At 39.1% G+C, this 27,814-nt stretch overlaps 2 protein-coding genes across 2 annotated transcripts in view; one reads left to right on the top strand and one right to left on the bottom strand.

Annotated features, from left to right (window-relative positions):
- The window catches only part of MED23 (mediator complex subunit 23), a 37,911-nt gene extending 26,730 nt beyond the window's left edge, over window positions 1-11,181 (bottom strand). The window contains 11 exon segments of the mRNA XM_036404536.2: window positions 841-858; window positions 1,396-1,491; window positions 2,655-2,767; window positions 4,371-4,440; window positions 5,390-5,491; window positions 6,138-6,236; window positions 7,023-7,134; window positions 7,275-7,399; window positions 8,184-8,271; window positions 8,376-8,407; window positions 11,054-11,181. Coding sequence (XP_036260429.1) covers window positions 841-858; window positions 1,396-1,491; window positions 2,655-2,767; window positions 4,371-4,440; window positions 5,390-5,491; window positions 6,138-6,236; window positions 7,023-7,134; window positions 7,275-7,399; window positions 8,184-8,271; window positions 8,376-8,407; window positions 11,054-11,113 — 915 coding nt within the window. The 5' untranslated portion in view covers window positions 11,114-11,181.
- An 8,085-nt stretch (window positions 11,182-19,266) lies between these two features.
- Window positions 19,267-27,814, top strand: part of LOC118700173 (ectonucleotide pyrophosphatase/phosphodiesterase family member 3) — a 35,144-nt gene continuing 26,596 nt past the window's right edge. The window contains exons 1-5 of the mRNA XM_036404562.2: window positions 19,267-19,437; window positions 22,466-22,544; window positions 25,118-25,240; window positions 26,502-26,627; window positions 27,710-27,770. Of these exons, the coding sequence (XP_036260455.1) occupies window positions 19,336-19,437; window positions 22,466-22,544; window positions 25,118-25,240; window positions 26,502-26,627; window positions 27,710-27,770 (491 nt within the window). The 5' untranslated portion in view covers window positions 19,267-19,335. The remainder of the gene's footprint in view (window positions 19,438-22,465; window positions 22,545-25,117; window positions 25,241-26,501; window positions 26,628-27,709; window positions 27,771-27,814) is intronic.

The raw sequence follows: 27,814 nt of genomic DNA, 5'->3' as shown, positions 1-27,814 counted from the left end.
AAACATTGTCCCAGTTCAGAAAATGCACTGGGGTATTCCATTACATTGGGAAATGTACACAAGGTTTCAGGATCATGTAAATTTTATAGTCAAGTTACAAACCTGAAAAAAGTTTCTTAAATGGAAACACTGACACAACCTTCACTATAGTATTGCAAACAGCAACGCTATTTTATAAATCTTAAAACACTGTTTTTTTAAAGTAGGTGTGGCAATTATTAGTGTAATGAGGGATAAACTATAACACCCATAATTTAAAATTTCAAGCAGAAGTCCACTTGGTTGACTTGCTCAGGTGTTTATTCATTTAAACAAGTAGTTAAAATTTTAAGGAACTACTTTTTGTGCAGTATTCTGCACTACTCTTCTTTCACCTAGATTGGAGAATATTATAATTGCCTGTTGGGAAGTTCTTTACAGAAGCTTCCTAATGATAAGAAAATTCCACTAGTAAACCTTTCTTTTTTTAAATTATGTATTTAGCCTTATATTTTTAAAATTAAGTCCAGTGGATGTTTTTTTCCACCAGATTAAGGAAAGAAATTTTGAACTAAAAATCTCTCCTCATCTGAAAATTCCAGCAAAGTTGAAGTTATGACTGGTAAGGGAAGTGGTAGCAGTCCATTCCAAGAAAAAATGTTAGTATCAAAGGACCACTGACTGTCAGCTTTATGCTATATCCCTTGTATCTCTAGAGAATTGTAGTGAAAATTTGCCCTTGACTAATGGTCCTGCCAATTTCAAGCCCTGACTGTACATGTATTCTCTACCTGGAATCAGTGGCTACAAAGCGGCCAGCGTATCGTTAGTCACAATACAACAGTAAGGTTGTGAACATACCTGAGCAATGTTCAAGGTCTAGAGCATTGGAGGATGGGCAGGACAAGACAGGACAGAACAAAAATAAAGGAAGAAAAAAAGAAAAGACAAAACAGTGACTATGAGGCCAGCCTCAAGGATCCCCAAGTCAGACTAAGCCCCCCATTCTAAAGTTTCAAAAAAAAAAAAAAGTAACAAAACAAACCCCAGCTTCCAACTATTCTAGTACTATAACATTCCAATACAACAGAGTACAACAATGCTTTAAAAACCAACGAACAACAACCAGTCTCCTACTGTCTGTCAAAGGTGTACTTGAGGCTGGCCTTATAGGAAAAAAAAGCAATGCAAAAAAAAATCATATTTTAAATCTCTACTTTTCAATTTAACATTCGTAAAGCAATATACAAATGATAGGAATAACAGTGTCCAATTAACCTAATATGATCTCATAAAAAAATAATCACTCTTTGTACCTAAACTGTTTTGCTTAGTTAGCTATAGCAAAGAAAAGAGAAAAAGAATAGTGCAGATTCTATGCAGAATTAAATCACATGTTACAGCACAGTACAGTACCTGCTTATTCAGACCTAGCATATTGCAGACCATATCCCTTGAATACGGTTGCTCCAGCACATATCTCAACAAAGCAGTCTGTGGCTCAAACAGATCCTTGAAAAAGAAACAAGGAATCACATACAAACATATATTCCCTCAAGGTTATGTTTAATACTGAGCTTACATTTAACTGAATAAACAATGTAAGAATGAATATTTAATTTATGCAGGTATGTATCATCTGGGAAATTGTCTTCCTCTCTGGTAACTAAAAGAAGTGAGGAGATAATCATAGTTCTTAAGAAGTGGCAGATTTTATGAAGTCCAAGTAGAACATTCTTCATCCAAGAGAAGGACAGTACACTTCTTGGAACAGCTTTGAACTCAAAGGAAACAAGGTAAGACAACTGAGGAAATGCAGGAAAATGCATAAAAATCAGGACTGATGTGAAGAAATCAGATATGAAACAACTGCTCATTGCATCTTCCCACAACCTGAATCATTTTGAATAAAAATGTTAGCTGGAGTTGGGTTCAAAACAAACAGAAGGAGCTGATTCCTCATGCAACATGAAGCTGAAATGTGACATTACTTGTCAAAGGAATGTTGAGAATACTAAAAGCTTACAGGGGCTCAAGAAGAGTCTGAACAAGTATTTGGGAGATGAAGGTTTACTAAACACAGAGAAACCACATCTGTGTCAGGAAACACACAAAATTATAATGGCTGTAGATTACAAGCACTATACATGGCACTAGACATACTGGATTTCCTTTCTTAGACATCTAGGGTATGGGGAATGGGATGCAGGACAACATGGATTTTTGTCCTGATCCTTTAAATTCTTTCAATACATCACTACTTCACATTCAGAGTTTAAAGTTTAAATATGCAAACTTTAAGTTTGAATTGTAGATTATCTTTCCTGTGGAATAATGAAGAGCACAGAAAAGAAGAAATTACTTTCCCATTCTCTTCCATCTAGCCAATTTTCCAATCAATTCTCTGCTCTCACTTGCTCTCTCACATGCACACACCCACAAAGAACATTAAATTATATCTGAAGTTCTTCAACAACCTGGACAGCAGTTATACCAAACACTACTTTCCAAGTCCTCTGTATATAGCTTGAAATCACTGAAATATTAAACATCTACACCTTCAAAGTTAGCCTAATTGGAACAGATAGTCACAGTTGAAAATTTTCCCCACTTTAATGACATAGAAATTTTGTTTTACTGAATATAACAGGTTTAAGAAGTTTAATAAGGCGTACCTTATCATATGGTAAGAGACCTTTCAAAGGAAAACGGAGGGTTGTAGGATCCAGCTTCCATGAGTTACACATGGCACCAGAGTTATTTACCACAGGAAGGAGACTGCAGCGACCTATATGCAATGAAACATAAATTCTCAACTGGAGAATTTAATGAAACTGGCCCACTGCCTAATCATTTTGATGCAAAAAATGGCCTCGGCCACTTTTATGCTCTCCTTTAATTTCCACTGTTTAAAGGTTTTACCACAAGGATTGCTTCAAATTGATTTTATTTTTCTAACCAACTTTCAGCTAATAAAATATCTATGCAGTAAAGTCTCCATTTATTGACATCGGGTACCTCCAAAATAAAAGTTTTTGCAAATATCAATCTATAAGTAATATCTAATATCTTAGATATTACCAGAATATTGTTCCCCTGCCATTGCTTGACCTAGGGATTTGATTTTGGCAGACTGACCCTTTACACAAAGAAAACAGCCTTATAACCTAAGCACAATCTAGTCTTTCAACTTCCCTTCATTGACTCTATGGGCAAGATTGCATTTAGTAAAGCAGTCAAACACAAGTGTGTGTATTCCAATTAAAGTCAATGAAGATCCAGTCAATTCAGTCAGCATAGCCCAGTGAGACCAGAACACATGAAGTGTGCTTGGTATGCTAAATTTACACTTGTTAGTCAGTGTAGATTAAACAACTAGCCTTTATTTTAGTTGCTTAAAGATAAGCATCTGAACTGAGCCCCAAGCAAACCTGTATGTCAGCATCTAAATTTAGGTGCCTCAATTTTGACCTCTCTCCAGCTGAAATTCCATGACGTCTATTATCCAAACTGGCCATATTTTTATCAGATAAAACAAGAAGTAAATAAATATTTGTTTCTTCCCTTCAACTTTGTCTATACAAGTAATCTACACATACAACACTTGGAAAAACAAAATGTGATCCCTGTCAGCCATATAAATAAAAGCTATGCCACACTTTCAATACTTCTGATGCTTCTGAAACAAAATGCTTTGGGAGCATTACAGATGAATTTACATTTTTAATCTCTGCACTAAAAAAGCTCCATCACAATAAACCTTGCTCAGAACTAATGCAACTAACGCAGCTCTTATTAAACTACTCAAAGCAAACAAAAGACATTTTTATCTTTTGAAGAAAAATGTAGCAGGAATCATATTAAAACAAAGCCAAATTTTGATCACCAGATTTCTAACAATAAATGAAGATGAGCATTTCTTTCACAGAAAAGTAGAAGAGTACCCATCTGAACTAGGAAATGTTCACCCAGAAGCCAGCAACAACAGAGAAGAGGCTGAGCAGCTACAAAAGCTCCAATGAAACTGAAGTCAAAACATTTCAATACTAACATCCCAGTGGATATGTATTAACTTGGGCACAGAAAACCTACAATTTCCTTTCTCTACTAGTGACCCATAGTTACAAACCATATGACCATGTAACAACTAGCACACTTCCTACCAGCAGGTAGAAAGAATTATTTTGATCTCATCAGTGAATTTTCCCTGTCAAAACAAAAACTGAAAGGAACCAAGTCTGAGAACAAACTAACAAGGGCAGAGGTACTAGAAGAAACATAAGATCTGAATTATTTTGCTTAGTTGATATAGGTCCCAAGAGGTTCTAGGAAAAAAACAGTTCAAAATAAATTAATTCATTTTAAAGTCATTCATTAAGTCATTGTCTTACCACAAATAGAATTTATTCTTGCTGTAGGTCTGAAGGTATCCACAAAATCTGATACTAAATTACCTAGTAACTGGATGAGAAGAGGAGAAAAAAATTAAGGTTTAAGTTCCAGATATTAATAAGGAATATTTAAGACTTAAAAATATATACATGTATGGACTTTAATAAAATATGCAGAAATTGACTAAAATAATAGCTTCCTATTTCAAACAGTTGGAAAAATCATCTGGAACACAAAACTACAAAATGAAAACTGTGGCATTAGCAAGGAGGCGCAGGAAGAACTCTTCCCCATTTGCACTCAAGCAGGAGTTTATACAAGAAGTGTCTCCTATGCAAACTATGTTATTTGAATGCATAACACTTAGAAACAGATTATTTAAAATGAACTATAATTTCTGTTCACAACAAATCTCTGCTGCTGAATACCAATTCCACATAGAAAAACGACCCAAATTAATACAATCTACTTTAAATCTTCTCTCAAAAGACAGTAACAATTTTCCCAGTAGTACAGGGGAGTTGGGATTTTACCCTTTTCCAAACGTAGATATTTTAACAGAACGCAAAATTAAAAACTGGATCAATATTATGTTATTTTTTGGAAACAATGACAATTTTCATTCCACCAGAGCCCCAAATATCTCTGCATAACTGAGTTTAAACAGAGAAAACCCTAGTCAGTTATTTAAAGTGATTTTTCTTATCCTGAAGCTATAGAGAAAGCACACAGTGGTAGGTATGCACGACCTGCATTTGCAAACGTATTCAACAACAATTCAGTGCTTCAAAAGTTTTGAACATCAGACCATAGGTCAAAATTATGTCCTAAGTTTTATGCAAGAACACAGGGAGCTGCTGCTGCAATCACATCAAGCTTGTATCTTCATTTATGTGACTAAACACAAAGCTTTTGAAGAAAATCTGCAGATTTTAAATTTTCACATGAACTTTGTTTTAAAATATAGGTGCTGTGTGCAACAAAATTCCGGGTACATTATTGTATATCATATCATTACCCAGTGGGGAAGTTTTCCTTCAGGATATAGTTTTCTGATTTCTGTGACTGCAAAGTAGGCAGGCAGCAAACAAGCATTTCTTTCCAAGATGTAGGCTACCACCTATAAATAAAAAAATACATCAGTGTAAAAGACCCTGGATAGGGTAAATGAATGTGTAATCTGTCTAATAGTCTGAGACAGCCCACTAAAACAGATACAAGAAAATACTTTTTCTTAAGTTGTATTCTGATAAAAATATTTCAATAATTCTCAAACCTGTTTTTAATTGTACAAGCATAAGTTAGACTATTTGAGTCTTAAGACCACACCTCTATGTCTGGCCATGAAGTACAGAAAAAAATTACTATTTTTATTCACTAAGGAAAAACTATTAATTGTTATTATATCCTATACATCTTACCTTAGGATGTATAGGATATATTATATAATATATTAAAATTTGTTATAATATATTTATTGTAATATATAATTTATATTTATTATAATATATAAAATATTTATATAATATATAAATATTGGGCCTGACTCTCTTATTAGGGATTTTATCACTTACTTACAATATCCCACAAAAGCACTTTGTTTACTGCATAAACTGCAATTGCAGTAAAGAATTTGAACACAAAGTGTAAGACTTTCCTGTTGAACTATACCAACAACCAGAGCTATCCCAACCATCAGAAACTCACTTGTAACAAGAGAATGAGGCCTATCTTCCTCTATAGCAGTATAAAATCCATATAGTTACCTCTCTTGCTGCTAAAAGCTGCTGTACAACAGCTGAGCTCACAGTGTTTGGAATTGTTAGGATTTTCTCTAGGATCACTTTCAGCAGATCACGCACACCCTGAAAGAAAGCACATGAAATTAATGTTGCTAGATATTCTTTATTTCTGGGAGAAAGATTACACAATCAAGATGCTCAGACAATATTTTGACAGAAAAATTAGTTCTTGCTGCTAAGTGTCAGACGACAAACTGCTACTGAGACTATTAATACTGAATAAATTAAAATTTAACACTAATTACATTAAATTCCTTATGGAATGTCTCAGTCTTAATATGCTCCAGAAGAGGAAGTAACTGTTGGTAATTTGATGTGCATCCAGAGACATCCAACCTACAAAGCCTTTTGGAGCCTGACCAGTGCACAATGTTGTATTTTGTGTTTTCTGCTCTAACATCATCAACAATGCAGTGAGGTGATTCTCTGCAAGACACACATGGTCTCCTACTCCTTCTGTTGAGGCTGTACCATGCCAAGGACTCAGCTTTCAGGAGATTTTCTGCTGTGTAGCAACAGAGGTAAAGCAGATGACAGCATTCCAGCCTTAATGCTTGATAGTTTTTATTTTCCAGGGTTTAGCACTTCTGCAACTGTATTAGAGTTATTTAGCTTGTAACTGAAAATGGAGGAAAGGGACTGTAACAGAAAAGTGTCTGAAGAGTTACACTGTAAACACAAAATTATCTCTTAGGTTAAAGTTCAAAAAAGCATTAAAAGTGCTCACTGAATTTTCTTTTGTAAGAAAAGAAGACTTCAAGAAAATTGGATGTCTCTTAGATAAAACCATAAAAACAAAGGTAGCAAATAACATGTCTTTGCAAAGAGAAAGGAATGAGTGGAAGAGACCTTGTAGTCTACACCTCCAATAATCTTCCGAACCAATTTGAATGTTAATGCCCACAGCTGAGTCCTTTCCCACTCGAGTGTATCGGAGTTTATCAGAGATTCACACACCATCCTAGCAGAAGAAGACAATGCAAGAATGAATGGCAGATAATAAGCACGTGTTTTCCAGCAGTAACAGTACAATGTCATTGCAAAAATACCTCCAATATAACATCTTCCATATAGCTAATAAATTACTCCAACATGGCTCACCTAGGTGGCAAAAGTCCAGTTTCTACTGCCATTGCTAGGCAGTCATAAAGAAAAGAAATTCTTTTAGGACTATGTTGGCTATGTATGAATCTTACAATCCACTGGACACACTGTTCATGGGACTCCTGAAAAAACAACAGGGGGAGAAAGAATGTATTTACAGGTAGTGAAACAAACTATAAAATTCATACAGTATCCTCCCATGAAAAAATGAAACTAACACAAGAACAGGACTATAAATCAGTAGAAGTGATCCAGTTGCCCAACCTATAGTTTTTCCTACAAGTATTTTGATCTTATTTTAATAAAGGTCACTTGTCCAGCAGAAGTTGAATTCAGTTGTCCAGTAGAGGAAATATTTCCTAGCTTAACCACTGATTTCTATAGTCAACTTTTGTTTTCACAAGTTATCACAGACTAAAGTAAAATAGAACTGTTCTACATTATTTTTCCCTTTCACAGTTATAATCAAATTCAGTGAAAATAAAGATGAATAGGCCTCCAATTATGGAGCAGTGTCTGAAGGTATCTCGCTTTTGAAAGGTGATTTTTTTAACTTCTCAACCATCTTATTTTTTTCTCTTTTACCTACTTATTCACTTGTATCAAAAATTCTGTAAGAAACTACCTTTTATTGTTTATTTCTTTACTGTTACACTTCTATTTGCTTATTTTTATTTGCACTGCACACCAACCTCTGCCAAATAACTATTTAACCTTACAAATATCCAAATTACCTTTCTTTTCATGCAAAGTCTTCCTATATTCTTTACTATGCCATGTCTGAAACCAGATTCTGAATGACTAGACACAGACCTTACAGCTTAAGTGTTTGTCTACTAGAAAAGGTATCCTTATATTAAAAAAGTACATAAAGTACAAAGACATAAGCAGAAATCAAATGTTAACCTGGGAAAGACTGCTCCAGAACTGTCTAAAAGCTCCCAGGCAGCTGATCAGTTTGGTTCTCTCATCTTCAGGAGTGTCCATAAACATCCTAATGCAAACAAGAACATTAGTTATTAGCAGTACCCAGTGAAACAAGTAGAAAAATACATTTACACATAAAACCTTCCACAAATAAAGCAGTATTACACTTACCCAGGAAAAGCTTCTTCAATTACTTCTGTTTTCTGTAAGAGAAAAACCCCAAGTGAGCTACTGTTAGAAGGTTTTCTATGACTATCATGGCCCCAGGATGATGCACAAAAGACAAAGTCACATTGTTATGGGACTGTACCAGAGAACAGTAGGTGCCTTTGCTAAATCACACTACTCCAAAGATGAGATTGCTTTGTTTTCACACAGATATATAAAAGTTGTGGATCCAGATTAAGGCTCTGTTTCTTTGTTTTGGGTTGGTTTTTTGCATTTTTTTTTAATCTTCTAAACACCTAGAGATTCATTCACTTCTCACTTGTTCGATGGTATTATTACAGCTCTCTTCTCATCATTTGAAAAATTAGTATTTTTGAATTCCATTAAGTTTTTGCCCCTCTTATGTTCAGTTACACAAATCAACTAAATACAATTACTTTCTCATCCAAATTTAGATCTACTGCTTTTTAAATTTTATTGAATAATGTAATGGTCTTGTACTAGGTAAAAAACTAAACATGAATATTCAATTTATCTCCTGTAAGACCTTGCTTTATCCCCTCCCCCCCACCTTTTTCAACTTTATTTTGCTCAAAGGCTTCTACATCATTATTCTAAAACTTCAGCAAATAGGTTCTGGAAAATATTATTCTAAAGCCTTTCCTACCTTTTGTAAGAATTTCATATTATACCCAGGTGTGATCTATCACTGACCATTATGCATTTTCATTGTCACATTACAGACATAAAAGCATGTAACAAAATCAACTTGTTGGTGTTCCATCATTTGGCTCAGAACTGTCTGTCACTGCTACTCAAGAAGCAAAGCAGAATCTGACACTCATCTGATCTGCACAGAAAGCAAGGTAAGGTTTGCTGCTGCCCACCAAGTCCATACCAGCAGCAGGGAAAGCAGTAAGTTGCTATTTTATCAGTTATGGCTCCAAAAATACAGAGCAATTTTCTCAGGAACTACTTTGTTGATGTTCCTTATGAATTTTAGGCAAATAACAGTGCATAAAAACAGGTAGTGTGACAACACAGGCAAATGACAATGTTAAAAATGCAAAAACAATCTGAATGGCAATGCCAAAATGAGAAATCAGTCACGTGTAGACAATTAATATGCTACAAGCAACTAAACACCACACAAAGAAAAGTACATCATGCATTTTATCATGCCAACTTAAAACAGAAAGGTTGAAATTCATCACATGGAAATAATTTTCAATTGCTCTGAGAACTACGGATTCTTTCCACTTCAGACATTTCGATCAGCTTATTTTTTTTCTGAAATGTCAGTCAGGCTCCCATTCAGGATCAGCTCCTGTCAGCCCAGTGTTTTCAACTATGAATGTCTCGTATCTATCAAGAAGCTCATTCATTTGTGCTCCACACAAGTGTGATTAATGACCCATTGACTTGGCTTCACAAAGGGAAAGTCCTGTTTAACTAATTTTAATATCTTTCTATCATAAGGTCACCCACCTAGAGAGGACAAAGAGAAGGCAGTGGAAGTACTTGTTCTGGATCATGCTTTTAATACTACCCCTCACAGCATCCTTCTGGACAAGCTGTTGAACTGTGGGATAAGGAGGTTCACAGTGTGCTGGGTGAAGAAATGGCTGGAGGGTGCAGTCAGTGAGACTGCATCTGGCTGGTGATGGGTCACCAGTGGTGTTCCTCTGGGCTCAGTTCTAGAGTTCAACGTATTTATATAATGCTGCAGGGGGTGAATGCACCATTAGCAAATCTCCTGATGTTACTAAACTGACAGATGCTGTCGACTCTCTTGAAGGATGAGAGGCCTTGAAAAAGGATGTGGATTGACTGGAGCACTGAGCAGTCAGTGGCAAGAAATTTAGCAAATGCCAGATTCTGTACCTGGGACAGAGTAATGCTGGGCACGAGCATAAACTGGGAGAGGAGTGGCTGGAGACCAGTCCTGCAGAAATGGATCTGGGAGTGCTGGTCAGCAGCAGCTCAGTGTGAGCCAGCAGGGAGAGCCTGGGCAGCCAGGAGGGCAAACCCCATCCTGGGATGCACCAAACCCTGTGTTCAACCATTCAGACAAAAGAGGTGATTATCCTGCTGCACTCAGCTTTGGTACAGCCACACCTGGAGTAGCGCGAGCAGTTCTAGGGCCTTGAATGCATCCATGGATAGGCAGCAAAGCTGGGTAAAGTGTTGGACGGAATGTCGTAGGGAAAATGGAGGAGGCCTTTGGGCTAACTGTACTTCGTTTTGCAGGCAGCATCGTGCCTGCGTATTCCCACAATCTGATCATGCCATTATGCTGGCTCGCCTGCTCGGGACATCCATCTTCTCCTAGTCTCCTTCAAAACTCCTTAAACTGCTTATTTTACAGCAAACTCAGCGCTCTGTAATTCGGTATTGGCCAAGCAAACTGTTTCACGCCCAGTCCTACTCTGTCCCAGCTTTCCTATGAAGCCCAGCGGGGGCAGACGGCAGCCCTGTTCCTTCCCGGCTGCCCCGCCACCGGGAACAGCGCCAAACACGGCCGGGAACGGCGGCGGGGCTCCATCACCACGAAAACCAAAAGCACCTCTCCCACCTGCTTTTCATCTCCGTCAGGACGGCCCCACCCCCGAGCGAGCACTGCGGGCCGCAGGGACCCGGACGCGGCTCCGGCAGCGGCGGCGCTCCGGGGACGGACTCACCACCACCTCCTCGAAGATGCTTTGCAGCTGCGTCTCCATGGGCACCATGGGGATCGCCATGGGGCCGGCCTGGCCCCGCCGGGCCCTTTGTCAGGCGCAGGCGGCGGCGCCCACGCCTCCTCCTCCTCCCGCCCCGCCGGAAGCTCCGCGCCGGATCCCGCTCCCCGGGAAGCGGCTGCTCGGCCCGGCCGTTCCGGGCGGCACCGCCCGCCGCGGGGGGAAGATAATAGCGTCTTAAAATCTGGGAGTCGCTTCGTTTTGTTTTTCTTTTTACAAAAATATTCGCCTAGGCTTCTTTGGTTTTTGAATAATCTTTTCTTTGAATAATCTTTTCGTAGAATATTTTGGCGAAATGCTGGTTCTTCCGGCAAGGACCCCTTAGGTTATGATGAGATCCCTCTCTGCAGGGCTAATCTCCAGCCACCACTCTCCCTATTTCTAGTTGCCCCCAGTTTGGTATAATTAGTTTGGAGTTATTAATTCCTGTAGTAAGTCACAGAACAATCTGAAAATGCCTTTATCTAAATATATCCAGGAATACAGAATCACAGACTGCAGAATGGGTCGGGTTGGAAGGAATCATAGTGGATTGTGAAAAATGCGTATTTTATGATTGGCTTTTCACAAATATTAAAATGAATATTACATGTGTCGTGTTAGAAAGTAATGGTGTATTAATTCTCTTAAGTAGTGTGTTAAATATAGTTTTCAGTTATAAAAAAAGTAGAAACTATGTAAGATACTTTTTAAAAGTATACTATGTAAGATACTTTTTTAAAGAAAGGACTCACAGCGAGATAGCAGCCACACCTAAATCTTTCAGAGAAAAAGAATTTATTGCCCTCTTATCAGAAGAAACGAACTTCTTCCCACCTCGAAGGCGCCGATAGGATTCAGACGAAGAAGCTGACGATGACCAGACAGAATCCTGTATTTGAATGGAATTTAGGTATCATGTATGAGGTGTATGAATATGCAACAGGTTATTGTTTTTAAGGGTTAATCCTTTGTTAACGGTTATCCTTTTTTGGGGCTTATGCTGCCCATAAAAAGATACAACTGTAACTCTTTGTTTCTATTGTCTCATATTGTCCTAATTCAAATTGTCCAAATTATTATTACTCTAATTGTATTTCTATTTTATAACCATTTTATTATTATTAACCTTTTAAAATTTTCAAAAACAAGAGATTGGCATTTTTCACAGGCTCATCTGCTTCAGCCTCCTGTTCAAGCAGGGTCCTCCCAGCGCACACAGCGCAAGATTGTATCCAGACAGTTCTTGAGTATCTCCAGTGAGGGAGACTCCACAACCTTCCTGGACAATCTATTCTGGTGCTTGGTCACCCACACAGTAAAGAAGTTCTTCCTCATGTTCAGCTGGAACTTCCCGTGCATCAGTTTCTGCCTGTTGCCTCTTGTCCTATTGCTTGGCACCACTGAGAAGAGCCTGGCTCCATCTTCTTGGCACCCTCCCTTCGGATACTGATAGACATTGATGAGGTCCCCTCTCAGTCATCTCTTCTTGAAGCTGAAAAGGCTCCTCAGCCTTTCCTTGTAAGATGGGTACTCCAGTCCCCCAGTCATCCTCTTAGGCCTCCACTGGACCCACTCCAGGAGCTCCCTGTCACTCTTGCTAGAACTGGACACAGTAAAATGCAATAGTGTTACCTTTAAAAAAGGATACAATAGTATTACATTAGAATCACGGAATCGTTATGGTGGGAAAAGACCTCTAAGAACATCTAATCCAACTGTCAAGCCCATCACCAAACCATGTCCCCAAGATCTACATCTATACATTTTTTGAACACTTCCAGGGATGGTGATTCCACTGCTTCCCTGAGCAGTCTGTTTCAATGCCTAAATACCCTTTCAGTGACAATTTTTTTTCCCAATATGCAATCTAAACCTCCCCTGGTGCTACTTGAGGCCATTTCCTTTTGTCCTGCTACCTGGGAGATGTGGCTGATCTCCACCTCTCCACAGCCTCCTATCTGGCAGAAAGCATTATATATATATACATATATATATGTATATATATATATGTATATATAAACTTTTATATATATATGTATATATATATATGTATATATGTATATATAAAACTCTGCATATACATATATATATATATATGTATATGCCGAGTTTTTTATACTAGAAAGAAATGTAAAAAGCTGAATTGAGAGTTCTAAAATTGTGTGTGTGTTTGATGCTGACACTGTATTTTCTGAGCCATCTGTAGATGTTTGGCTGCAAACATCCAGCTAGTGCTGGTAAACAGCTACAAACTTATGTCTTCAGCAGAAAAATAAAGCTGATCAACTCCCTGTCTGATCAACTATCAAGCTGATAACTAGAGGCCTCAGAGCAGTGAAAAATCAACATTTTCAGTCTTGGAGTTGAGTGGAAAATAGCAGAGTGTACTCATGGGGGAAACATTCACATGGAATTGGGTAGACAATTACTTGTTTTAAATGTAAACAGCTTTTGTGTAAATAGGCCTGGAAGAATACATAACATAAACAATGAGCAATGTTATACGTAAATTTATGAAGTACAACAGAAGGCAGTGATACATGGGGCATCAATGCTTGCACAGCTAGCAGAGATGTGTGTTGTAGCCAACAGGCACAGGATGCTGTGAAGTCAGTGCTTGCTTTTCAGCAATCGGAAATATCTGGTTAGGAAACAAATAATGCTTACATATTTACCTAAATATACATGTAACAGATGATCATTGAAAATAGAGGGGATGCAATTGAAGGTCTGCTTGTGCTTGCTTGTCTTGCTCTTAGTCTTAACATGAAATCTTTATACTCTTCATTGTATGTTTATTTAAAGAGTGTTGCACAACAATCTGACATGCCCATGTGTGTCCCGTCAAGACCCAGTACTTGTCCATCCTGGACAGACCACCTCATATTTTATTAAAATGACAACGCACAGGGTGTCTACCCAAATTGTGTGTCAAGCTCCAAATCCATTCCAACAGTGACCCATAAGAGGACTGGTAACTGATCCAAAAAGGAGTTGTTTTACTCATCATAATGTCTTATTATTATTTTGAGGACCAGTCTACTAGTCTTACTTTTTTTCTGCCTTACTGCTCTGTCACACTCCTGGGCTAACAGCCGTTCCTATCCAATCCTAATACCAACATACATACCCGTACCAATGTACAATCTGTCCACTACTTTGTGCCTAATACAACTTTACCTTGATTTTAAGTCATTAGCCAACATACATTCTAAACAGCACTTAGCATGCAAGCCTAAATCTAGCTGGTCATATTTAGTAGACAGTGGTCTAATCCTAGTTAGGGTCCTAGTTCACAACTTGTCCCAAATACTATAGCAAATTTCAAATTTTAAAACTGATCCACTCGACCATGTAATAGCCTTGAACCCCCATAGAGGTTCAAATGGTGATTTCTGTCCTGAATGAACATCTTGTCTAACCAAATCTCATTTTAACAAAACTGAACTACCTATGATCCTTCCTTTGTGAAGAAGAGTAGTATAAAGAAGGCTCTTGGTCAGGCACAAGAAGTATGACACATTATGTAGTTGATTATGATTAGATTTATTGCCAATACAGTATCTAAATATTGCCAAAGCAGTATACAATATAAGCATGTAATAATATATATGCATACTATAACCAGCTTATATTATAACCAGCTAGAAATGTACAGGTTTACAGTCTTTGGCCTTGCAGAATGCACAATGGCAAAGCATCAAAGCACCTGTGGAGCTGCTTTAGGATTTTATCTCTTTATCTGACTGGACTTTGGTGCTTTTACTCACCTGCCCAAAAGTGAGTGTTCCTCCTCTTTGGGCTGGATGTACCCTGGAGGCATCCCTTCCAGGAGAGAGGGATCTGCCTGGAAGCTGCCTGAATCCTGGGAGACCAGTTTGCCCAGCTGGCCCAGTCTCCAGCAGTATTTTAAACACTTTTGCAGGTTGATGTGTGCCAAAGTCAGTTGAAATCGTTGCACCTCCCTGTTTCTGAAATTCATCATCATGGGAACATCCAGACAGCTCCTCCTGGAATGCTCACTGGGTGTTCTTATCTTAGTACCATTCTCACTTGGTATTCTTATCTTAGGACAAATCATATTTCCCATTGGACACAATTGTAAAGGAGAGGGGTGTGTATGGGGAAGGGCACACTTGAGGACCTGACTAACGTATCTCAGTCACACTTTGGCAAAGAATCTTGTTATTGGGATGGAGCTAGGAGCAAGGGGTGCTGGGGCAGGTCAGGCCTAAGCAAAGCTCATACTGCTTTGCCTAAGGGAGCCAAGTGTCCAGGAGGAGAAACTGTACAGCTAATTAACCCTGGAGCGACTGCACCCGGGTGTGTCTGCCAAGGCATGAACCACTGTGAGACTCTGTACTGAGTAACAGAGCCACATACCTCACCAAACAAGGCAGAAGAGCAGCATTTGGGTGAGAATGAAATGGCCCTCTTCACCCAGACACAGAAAAAGAAATGCACTTTTCAAAATTATTGTAAATATCATATTACTCTAGCAAAACCACCTTCATCAAAATAATCATTTTATGCTTGTGGGTGACAAGAAACATTTATGAGAAAAATGGTTAAATTTAGAAATTCTTTTTCCTGAGTGAGTGCCATTCATTTTAGAAGATAGATGACAAATTAGTGTCATGGTGTGTAGAGACTGTCTAGTTCTTCATGGCCTTGGAAGACTTGTGGCTTCTTAGCAGTGAAAATTGAAAGTGTCTACAACACAGTGCTATTCAGAAACGACTCTCCCCATTTTCCTAACATGCTTGTTAACATGTATATGGCGGACATATCCTGCCTGTGTTCTTTAAAAACTCCTTCTTCTTCTTCCTGAAAGTGTCAGATGAACTGGGGACTGCAGTGTAAATATGGGGGAATGGGTTTTTCCATACCCTCACTCTGCATTCGCATAGTGTCAGTCTGTATGCAGAATGGTCACTCAAAGTTGTAATTTAGTAATTGAGAGCAAAAAGGATAATTATTTCCTTCTTCCTTGCTGTTTTTTTTAGTCTTATGTACTGATCATATGGGTTGTTTGGGGTTTTTTATGCAAATTTTCTTTTGGTAGGAATGAAAATAAGTATTTTTAACATATGAGGCCCTTGATGTTGAAACAGAAAAGTTTGGGTTCTTGGTTAATATTTATTAAGTTTCATAATCAGATTTTATTGGTGAGAAATGTTCTAGAATGTTGTAATTCATCATGAGAACAATAACATATGTCAAGTTAGAGCAATGGTTGGGTAAAAGTAGCAAAATCAGGTATATGAGATCACATCCTGTTCACTGTAGCTGTTGCTGAGCAGTGCTCAAACAGACTGAGAGCCTTCTCTATGAGTAGCATGGGGTGCACAAGAGGATACAGACCTCTGTATCCTCTGGGATATCCTCTGTACCCTGGGGTCTGTATCCCCCTCTTGGGAGGGGATACAGACCCCAGCTGACCAAAGAGACACCCCACACCATGTGATGCTGTGCTCAGCAATAAAACTTTGGGGGAAAAAAAGGAAGGCATAGCGAATGGTCAGAGCAATGGTGTCTGCCTTCCCAAGTAATTATGACATGTGGTGGAACTCTGCCTTCCTGAAAGTGACTGAACACCTGCCTGCTGATGTGAAGTAGCCATGAAGTGATTTTGCTTTGTTTATTTGAATGGCTTTGCTTTACCTATTAAACTGTCTTTGTGACTCTTTGTCTCAACTCACAAATTTTCTCATTTTTTTACCCTTCCTGTTCTTCCCTGCTTCCTGCAGCAGGGAACAGTGTGAATGGCTGTGTGGGGGGCTGTGCTGCCTGCTCAGATTAACCCACAAGTGTGCTTTTTGGCACCCAGTGTGGGGCCAGAGGGGTTGAAGATAATGAGAGATTTGATAGGAATGCACTCCACTGGATTTACAGCTGTTAAAGCTGTTTGAGCTATTTATTGGCAGGCTGCTGCTCTCACCAGAGAACTTGCTTGCTTTGCGCTATATTAGAATGGAGCGATTGTGGTTGCCATATGCTATAGTCCTTATCTTCTCTTTCCTGTGCCTAGGAACATTTTGATAACACCACTGGCCACGTGCCTGGGCTGACAGATGGCCTGGTCATTACTGCTGTTCCTGTACTGCTGTAGGCATGTTGTAACTATAGTCTGAACTCAGGTTCAGGTGAGCTCTGAATAACACCAGGCTGGAGCAGGTAAACCCCAAAGTGTCTGGGGCTGTGGATATGTCCATAGCAGAGCAGTTAAACCCTTAAATTATAGAATCATAGAATCATTTAGGTTGGAAAAGACTGCTAAGTCCACCATTAAATCATGTTCCTAAGCACCACATGTACATGTCTTAAATACCTGCAAGGATGGTGACTCAGCCATGCCCCAATGCTTGACAATACTTTCGAGGAAGAAATTTTTCCTAAGAGCAACCTGAGGCCTTTTCCTCTTGTCCTGTTACTTGGTAACTGGAAGAAGAGGCCCACCTGGCTACAACCTCCTTTCAGTAGTTGCAGAGAGTGATAAATTTCCTTCTTAAGCCTCCTTTTCTCCAGGTTAAACACCTCCAGCTCCCTCAGCCATTTCTCCTAAGACTTGTGTTCCAGACCCTTCCCCAGCTCCACTGCCCTTCTCTGGACACACTTCAGCACCTCAATGTCTTTCTTACAGTGAGGGGCCCAGAACTGGACACGGCACTGGAGGTGTGGCCTCACCAGTGCTGAGAACAGGAGGATGATCCCTGCCCCAGTCCTGCTGGCCATTCTATTGCTGATCCCAGCCAGGATGCCACTGGCCTTCTTGGCTACCTGGGCACACACTGGCTCATGTCCAGCTGCTGTTGACCAGTACCCTAAGGTCCTCTTCTGCAGAGCAGCTTTCCAATCAAGGGAAAGTCTGCAGCCTGGGAGTAAGTCCATACCAGTATGGTAAGAGGAGGAGTTAATTAAGGAACCTTATAGCCTCCTTCAAGGGTCCCAGGTGTAGAAATTGAAGTGGAAACAATGTTTAAGTGTTGTAACTCATTGTTTTAGTTGCGTGTTGTATGGGAAGCACTATAGCAGAAGCCGCATGAGCAGAGGGTGAGCATCACAACCTACAGGTTTTACCCAACATGAATAGGTTTTGGCAACCAGTAGCTCCTCACAACACACCTCCATTCCTGAGAAATCACCACAAGAGATGGAACCCTGGTCATGGAAGAAGGGAACTCAACGGGCGTTTAACAGGGGTAAAACATCTCGTAGAGTAAGAGAGTGATATCTGTCTGTAAATTAAAGGACGATGATGATGATGATGTGTGTGTGTGAGTGTGATTAATGGGGAGGTACTGTATAATGTGGGACTTAAGCATAATACAAATTGTATAGAATAAGATTACAAATTTGGGTTGCAGTGGAGTTAATTTTCTTCATACCAGCTTGTATAGATTCAAGCTTTGGATTTTTTTATATAATTATAAACATTATAAATTTGATTATTATAAGTTGCAGCTCATGTGATGCTCAAATTTGGAATTAGAACAACATCTGAATAGTTACATATACATCATAGTCCTAGTAGGCTTTGAAGGTACATTTTCATAACAGCCAATCCTTCCAGTAACCACCAAGATGAAAAACAAATAGATTTTAAATTGTACTTAAACAAAACCTTTTTATTTTTTTATTGAATTTTATTTGGCTGTATACATTTTGTTTTTAATTAGCACAGTTATAAGTGCTGGGAATAAAACGGTGTAAGAAGGGGAAAGAAGTTGAGACAAAGATGGATTGAAACTAACAGGGAGAAATCCTCTGATGCTAAATAAGGAAAGGGATCTGAATACATAGGCGTGACACAGAACACGAAATAAGAAACCGTCTCCTTTCGTACTGGTTTCGTTTATTTAACACTTTCTTTGAGGATAAATTCTCTGGATGACAAGCTTTTAACCAAATAGTTGAGTACTTGAGTATTTTAGCGTTTTATTGCTTAGCAACACTTAATTCTAATCTTCACTTAAGTGTTTGCCTAATGCCGTTCTTATCTTGAACAGACAGGTTCCCTAAACACAGATAAGTGTTTTTCAGCCTTTGACCTTTCAGAGTAGTTTTCCTGCTTGCTTTGGCTTCCTGCAAGCCTAACACGGATGCAAGAGCTGAGATCTCATAAAAAGACCTATGAGCAAAGTACTAGAACTCTTGAAGAGGAGTAGCCTCTCACTTGCAGCTGACACAGCTGGGGGAGTGAGGAAAGCAGGAGACGCAGACGAGTGGCAGACCTCGACAAAATGGAACTTGAGGATCACAGAGAATATCCAGAGGAGATGTCTTTAAAATCAGAAGAGTATGTGAAGAAAAAAACCGTCTTGAAATACAAAGTCATCTGTGCTGTAAGTAGGTGCTGCTCTTCAGGGCTGCCACTTTAACAATTCTAAATCTGCAGGATATTTTGAAGTTTCATTGTATCAGTATAATCATTTGGGGTAGCTTAGTAATTGGTAGTTAAAATTTTACTGTATGAGTGTGTCACTGAAACTGCACTAGCTTCACTGGCACATTTCTAAAGTTCTTCTAGTACCTATGAAGCAATTTTTTTTACTGGGAGTTTTTGCTGTACTTCATTAACCTGAGAGTTCTTCTGCATAGTGAAGACATTGCTTTGATACTTTGTTTTAAATATTGTCTCAAAACAGATGTGTTTGTGGCCAAAGCAACCACACTTTCTTTTTGCTTACTTTTGTATCTTTATATTTGTCATTAACAAAACAGAACCTATAGTCAAGTCATTGGCAAAAAACACTCAGGAAGCAAGGCATGGGAAAAGCCTAATGAAATGTTTTGTACAGTATTTTCAGTCCAACATCTCAAATATCGTGTCAACTCTTCACCTCTTCCCTGAGGCTTTAAGAGCTATGCAGCTGCCTTGTAAACAATAAAGTATAGGCTTTTTGTTAAGTTTTTAAAATATTTTCATGTATCTTCTGTTTGTGACCACAATAGAAACAAGGATTAAATATGTATATATGTTTGCACAAGCTCTTGCATTTGTAAATTGAAATTTAGAGAAAACTACAAATACTGATTTTAGAAAAACTTGCAACTTAATTTTGAAAACAGCCCTATAAAAAAGAGAGTCAAGCTACTGTGCTTTTCCGCTCTATGTCATCAGAACAATTTCACGTAGTACAATTTCCTATTTAAGGCTGCATTGTGCAAGGATTGCATAAAATATGAGGGAAATACTGGAAACTGTGAAAAAAAGAAGATGAAATATCAGACATATTTTTCCTAAAGTCATCAATTAAAAATGAGTCATGAGAAAGAATGTGGGAAAACTGCATAACTATAAAGAAAAGTAAATTATACCTTCAAGAGGTACTTGGAAGAGTAAAGTGAGAAATTTAAGTATCCTAAAACATATTCATTCTTTCAGATGTGCTAGTTTTCAAATGCCTGCTTACGCAAAACTCACAATCTACATATTGGAGGTGTAAAATGTTAATATTCCACACAATTTATGTTTTTGCTAAATCTAATGCATGAAATACTTTCTTGGCAACTTCTTCCTGAAACTTTAGGCAGAGGAGTCACATTGTAAGTCCTCCAGCAAACAGAGCATATGCCCTAGGAACAACTTTTCTAAGAATAAGTAGTTGTAATTCTGAATTTGGTCATAGAAGTTAGCTCTGGAAAGCCTGAGGATTTGAATAGGTGCTCCAAAGTTATTTCACCTGAAGAATGAATGTCCCAAAATCAAGGGTGTTTATGTAAATGTTATAATAAATGCATCATCTTATCTGTATACCCAATAGGAATTTTTGGGTTTTACTTCAGCTGTCTATTACTTGAAGAAGTGGAAATGTTTGTTGCTATAGTAGCTGTATTTTAACTTGTACTTCAGTTTAGTAGGATCGATTTATTTCAATTACAAATGTGAGTTTTAGTCAAATGAAGGGTAAAACCACAGTGTCTTTGAGGTGAAAAGTACATGCCCCGGTGATAAGGCTTATCTGTGCTCAGTGAAACACTTGGCAGTGTTAGCCTCCCCGCCCAGAAAGAGTGCCTGCTGGTCTAGCCCAAAAGAGCACCCTAACACCCTTATTCTCAGAGCCTGCTGTCTGGTTGTAGGATTAAACTGCTGCCTTCACACCTGAGGTCTCTCTTCAGGGGACTTCAGCATTTCTGCTAGTTTGGGTAATCTTTCCACACATCCTTACTCCATCTGTCTCTCTCATCCAGTTCTCTCACCAGTCCCATTTCCACTCCTTTTGAGGTACATCTGTACAAAAACCTGTGAGTAAGTAGCGGGAAGAAAGTAAAGTTGAGAAGGAGAAAGTATGAAGGAAGTAACTATGGCATTGCTAGTGTTTGGTGCTGCCAGAGAAATAAATCAGTTGTACACCCACCTGAGAACTGAGCAGCCCTCCCTGCTGCCACACTTTGGCCCAGCACCTGCAAGGCAGGACAGGCAGCAACAAAGATAAGGGATGCATGGGCAGTTGTTCTCAGTTCCTTAAAATTGCTGTAGTCTCAGAGAAGAGGCTCCATTACAATTATACTGAGCTTGAGAGTAATCCTCCCTCATTTCTACTTTATTTTTAACCTTAGTACTTCCAGGAATCAGCTGTTTGATTACTGGAAATGGCAGAAGACAAAAGCTCTGAGGCTAAAATGGGACATAAACTGGGCTTTTTCATGGTGATTTTTTCTGTGATATGCATTTTCTTTCCCATGATTATCTTAGCGAAGAGTAAAGTGAACATATCACAAAATACTCTGAGAAGGTTGCCACTTTTCTCTGCACCTTTCAGCCAGCATGAATTGCCATTTGTCTTTGGTCTATTGAGCTTTGTGTCTATTGATGAATAGAGGCTTTCTCAGCTCTCCCCCAGTCTCCCAAAAGTTATGCTGCTTTCTGTTATGGAGTTTCCTTGGGCTGTTAGTCTCCTTCCAATTTCCTCTAACCTTACAAACGAGGTGACTTATTTTAAGAAACTGTCATGTGAAATTTTACACTTGCAGCCTCAATCCAGCTAAATTTCTTAAGAAATCCTTGTGATCATATCAGGTAAATACAGAAGACAAATAAAAGTGATTGCCTTTATTTGTACAGGCAAAGCCTATGCAAAACAGAGAAATACACTGATTACTTCCTGCTTTCTTTTCTCCAGCAAAGTTTTCCTCAATTACAACATCACAACAGGCCACAGGTTAAAAGTGCAGCATTAGGACCTCAGATTCTAAGGTTATAACTATTGTGCCTCTCTTATCTTCAGGCTCAAATTTTGATTAAGAACTTCAGAGAAATGATTAGTTCTTAAATCATGCATTCATAGAAATATTAGTAAGAGTTAATTTCTAATAAACAAAACAATTTATCACAGTTGTAACGTTGGTTTCCCTGTGTCTGTGTGACAGGTTCTGCTGTGTGCTTTGGTGGTTGTATCCCTGGGACTAGGTTTAGGACTAGGACTCAACCGTGGAAACCAGGAGCAAGGTATGTTTATGATACTTTCAGCATAATTACCAACGATCTGGATCTGGCAAAGGCTTTCAGCAAAGGCTCTTTTATATAGTGTAATGTAAATGATCTGTGAAAAGTCACCACCTGTGAAAATAAAGTTCTTGCAAAGTTCTTTCCAGTTCGATTGTATAAAAACTGAACACTCACAATCTATACTTGAAAAACCTATCCTAAATCACCAACTGACTTGCTGAATCTTTCCAAATGTCTGAAGCCTAGTTCGTGGCACACTGGAAGCTTTATTAAGTTATCACTTCCTGAAAATTTGGGATATGTTATCCTATTATATATATTTATATATATAATTATTGCAATTATCCTATTATATATAATTATATATTAATATGTCCTATTATATATAATTATTACTTAAACAATATTTCATGAAAGTAATATCATAGGATCATCTTCAGTATATTTGTCATAGTTCAGTGGGCTGATGCTAAAACAGATTATGAATATTCTTTGAGAACTTGAGAGTCTGTAAAGCTACAGTAAAAAGGGGGTAGTGGCTTGATTCAGTGGAATGGTATTTTTTAGTTAGGAAATAAAAGTAATGTTTGATGTCAGGGGGTCAGCCTAGGTGAGAACAAACAAATGCAGCACACTGTGAATTAAATAAAACACCTTCTTTAGAATCAACAAAATAGTAATACCTTCTGGAGGAGTTCAAGGAAGCACATTCTCATTGCACATTTCTCATTGCTAATCAACACATATTGTACTTGTTTTCCTAGTAGCTCATCAAGTCTTAGACCCTTCTGAAGACTTTCAATAGCATGGGCCCTAGCAAATAAGAAGAAATGGAACCGTAATTGGGTTTTGATAATTTGAAAATTATTTTAGCTCTGCATTGGCTCTACAAAGTGGAGTACAGAGAATGTGGATACAAGGCTTGTCCATGTGGAGGCTGGTGTGGAACTCTGAGTGATCTTTGGAGATTTGGGGTTTTCTTCAGGTGTCCTCAGGAGACCCAGAGCTGTCCCTTCACCCTCCTCAAAGGTGTCAGAGATGTGTTGTGGAATACTTGTCTCAACTTTCAATGCCAGGCCCGTATTTTGGACCCTTTTCTTTGTTTTAATTAGAATAGCTCAACATACAGATTTTTAAGGGACATGATAATGACAAAGTAGCAGAGATATTGTCAGAGTCCTGAGTGCTCCAATAAGCTTTATGGATTGTCAGAGTCTTGAGTGCTCCAATAAGCTTTTTGAATGTCTCCAGGAAAGGAGATTGCCCTGGGCTGTCCCCACCTTGCCCAGGGCCCCACTGCCCCTGTCCAAGCACTGTCCCAGCAAGGATGGCTCCAGCTTGCCCCAACCTTGCCCTGCTCAGCATGAGTCCTGCTGATCCAGTCCCGTCCATGGGCCAACAACCTGGCCTTGACCTGTCCCTGTTGTCACAGAAGTACCAGTGCCTGGTGTGGGGCTGCCCTTGTGCTGCCTCACCTGCCCTGCTCCAGGCTGGAGTGGTGGGATGGCTCCTGATTGCTGCCCCTGGGGAGCCCCCATGGCTCTGGTACCCTGCCCTGAGGGAGCTTCTGTCCCATGCAGGTCTATTACAGAACATCCAAAATGGGAATCAGTCCTCCTCTTTTATTTCAGACCGAGAAATGAGCAGGGGAGATGCCACTCTCCCCTTCCTCATGCAGGCAGAGTGGTGTGGGAATCCATAAAATCAGAGGGTTTTGGGAAAGCTGCAAAAGGCAGGCCTCAGAGACAGCAGAACTGTGATTAGAGCTAAGCAGTACCCATGAGATAAGTCAGTAGAAAAAATTATGTAAAAAGTAGAAAAGTAAGGACAAATAGAACAATGGTCTGTGTATTAACGCTTGTCTAGAATAACTACCTAAGCTGCAGAAAAGTATATCTAGCAAGATATTAGGAAGTTTTAAGCTTAATAATGGAGCTCTGTGCATTGTGTTTTAAGGCTTAGAAGCAGGTATGGTATTTGAAATAAGCGAGCGTTGTTTTAACAGAAGGTACTTGTGCTTATAGCAGTTAGATAAAACTACTGTCAATATGCTTTTACTTTGTGTGATTAGTAAAAAACTTTTCAAGTAAGTTGTACATTAAGTTCTTTGTCTGCTGCCTGAGATGTGAGCTGATAGCATCTTCCCATTGTCGTAACCATGTAATAAGACTGATGCTAGAAAATAAAACAGCTCAAGCCACGTTCCTAGCAGTCCTGTCCCGTTTGTGATTTGTACATAGCCCCCAGCCAGCAATAAGTGGGACACCCTGGCATTGCTCCTGTGCCAGTGGTCCTGCAGAGACCTGTTGCAGAAACAGCCCTGCCCCAGGCTTTGGGCCAGCATGGTCCCAACAGCTGCCAGACCTTCAGCTCCCAGAGGGATTCCTACAGCCTTGCTTCCACCCTGTTGGCCCGTGTGCTGAGGACCATATTGGAAAATGGCTAGGGAATATTCGGGGAATTATTGGCTAGGGAATTTGGGGAATTATTCAGCACATCTCTCTCTGCAGCCTGTATCCATGATGGGGGATAGGGTTATCTGAGCACTCAGCCTCACTGCCTTCTCCCTACAGTCAGCTGCAGACACAAGTGCAGTGAGCCACACAGGAAAGATGTGCCTGGCTGCCAGTGTGACAGCGGCTGCAAGGAGCGTCAGGACTGCTGCTGGGACTATGAGGACACCTGCGTAGAGCCAAGTAAGTTCCTCTCCAGGCAGTGCTCACTGGTGTCCATTTTATTTTGAATTTTTTTCTTCATGTGACTGGAATAGAAAATGGGTAATTGTCATGTTTATGCAGATACACAGAAGTCATGTCACATTTCCTAGGGAGAGAAATGTGACAAAAATCACAAAATCACAGAATAGTTAAGGTTGGAATGGACCACTGGAGGTAATCTAGTTGAACCTCCCTGCTGAAGCAAGATCCTAGAACATACTCATAAGGCTTGTGTCCAGGTGGCTTTTGAATGTCTCCAGGAAAGGAGATTCCACAACCTCTCTGAGTAATCTTTCCAGTGCTCTGTCACCCTCATAGTAAAGTTATTCTTCCTGTTCAGGTTGATGTGGTACAGTCAAGCTGCCTCTGTAACAGGTGGCTAGAGAGCTGTAACTTGGTGACCTGGCAGGACACAAAATCTTCCTGCATCTTTCTCAAATCAGACCCTTGTATTTTTGCCCCTTATTGATAACCAGAGCATTTGCCATGCATATTTCATGGCACTTACAAAGCTGAAGATGAGCATGAGCAGAAATAATGGGTTATCTTAAACAGGGACCTTGAAGCGGCCCTGTTGTGCCACCACCTCTTGCACATTTGAAAATAAGGGGGTGTGTCCCAGTCAGTTGTGCTCTCCAGCCTCATGCAGACCTTGGTGGGTGCCTGGGATGGGAGGAGTCCACTCATCTTCCAGGGGAATAGCCTGGTTCTGCATTGAGGCCAGGCTCCTCTCCAGTTACTGTTCTGCTTTCCCAGCAGCTGCTCAGACATTTCCTCATCCCTATTACTTTTTCTGCCCACTTCAGCCCTTACTTCTCTTTTTTTTTCTCTCTGCTGTAACTCATGTGCAAGAGCATGAAAAAGATCAGTTTGCTTCTCTTTCTCCTCTGTAAACGAAATAGGGAGTAGTGGGTTTTTTTTGTTTTGTTTTGTTTTGTTTGGTTTGGTTTTTTTCCCTAGATCTTTTTGGAAAGATGGAAGGCTTTGAGGGAGATGACTTTGGGGATACCTTTGTAAAATAAATTATTTTATGACTCTGTGTTACTGTTTAGTGGCCAAAGAAATTGTCTTTTTGCATTGAATAAAATGTTGAGTTTTCTTTCCAGAGCAAACTTCTAAAGCAACTCAAACAGTACACATAAATAACAATTTGTTTTTCTTCACCCGTTTGAAGGATTTCCATGCAAAGAAGTTCACATGAGGTGAACTGAATCATAGTTTTTTTCCTTCCAATTTTAAGCCCAATCTTGGATGTGCACTAATTTCCGTTGTGGTGAGACAAGAATACCTGGAAGTCACTGTTCTTGTTCGGATGACTGCTTGCAGAAAAAAGACTGCTGTGTAAATTACTACAGCATTTGCAAAGGTAAATCAAAATCAAAAAGTTTTATGTATAAATTTTTGCATGAAATAGATAGACAACATTGAAAATATAAAGGTAGATGAATTTGTTTCTCAAGACCAGGGTCTGACTGGCATTTTGAAAAATTAATATTTTGAGATGAAGATTTTGGTATTTTTCATTGTGAAAAATGCTGTTTCTGCAGGACGCTGTGAATTATGTCATTCATGAGATAGACAGAATGATTTGGATATTGCAGAAGTATACCATGTGGGGGCTTTGGATTATTTCCTTTTATTCTTTTTTTTTCTTCTTTTTTTCCCTCCAAAATAGATGGAGACAATATGAAGTATATATTGTAGTAGTCATCTCTAATTTAAAATTTCCCATCATTTTTATTACAAATCTGGTTTTAGATTGGATTTCTTACGTTTTACTTATTTTTGAATATCTTTGTTCATGGATAATTGTTTGATACTGGCTCCAGCTAAACACATAAAGAATAGTGCAGGTATAATTCAGTTATAGGAACGACACTTGAGGAGTATGATGATGACATGGTATCTGTTATCAGAATTCCTTTGCATTGCGGAAGGGGATAAATCTAAGGCAACTCCTGCAAAATTATAATTGTTAACTAAATGTAGATTAAAGCTAAAAAAAGTTAAACCACAACATACAGAAAGAAATGAAGTACTAAAGGGAGCCCTGGGCTTGTCTCTAAGTGTGTCAGTGGTACACAGAAAAGGAAAAAGGAATAAGTAGCCCAGTGTGGACAGGATACAGTTTAAATATTTTTAATTTAAAAATCAATAAAAGGCTAAGCTTTCATAGTGTTTTCTTCTTCATTTTGTTTCTTTGCTTTTCTGTGTAGCATATGTTCTTTGTTTTTGACTTGCAGTTGTGAGCACTAGTCCTTTCAGGGTTTGAGGGCTTGATGGGTTGCACCAAATTGTTTCTAAAGTAAAGGTGTCTTTAGATCTAGATTTCTGTTGAAGCAGAAAATGTTACAGGAAGAGCTTTAAAAAGATCATCCAGGCAGCTGCTTTTTTTGGTGGTGGTGGTGGGGTTCAGTGCTAACTCAGTACTTTTTTTTTTCCTTTTAGGTGAAACCTCTTGGGTAGAAGAACCATGTGTGTCTGTTGAAACTCCTCAGTGTCCAGACGGGTAGGATAAAGGAATTTGTCCTCTTAGCAAATAAAATCTTTGCA

This window comes from Molothrus ater, chromosome 3 (assembly GCF_012460135.2).
Source record: "Molothrus ater isolate BHLD 08-10-18 breed brown headed cowbird chromosome 3, BPBGC_Mater_1.1, whole genome shotgun sequence".
In the NCBI taxonomy this organism is placed as follows: Eukaryota; Metazoa; Chordata; class Aves; order Passeriformes; family Icteridae; genus Molothrus; species Molothrus ater.
The sequence above is the reverse complement of the archived record's forward strand: the minus strand, read 5'-3'. Positions and strand labels throughout refer to the sequence as shown.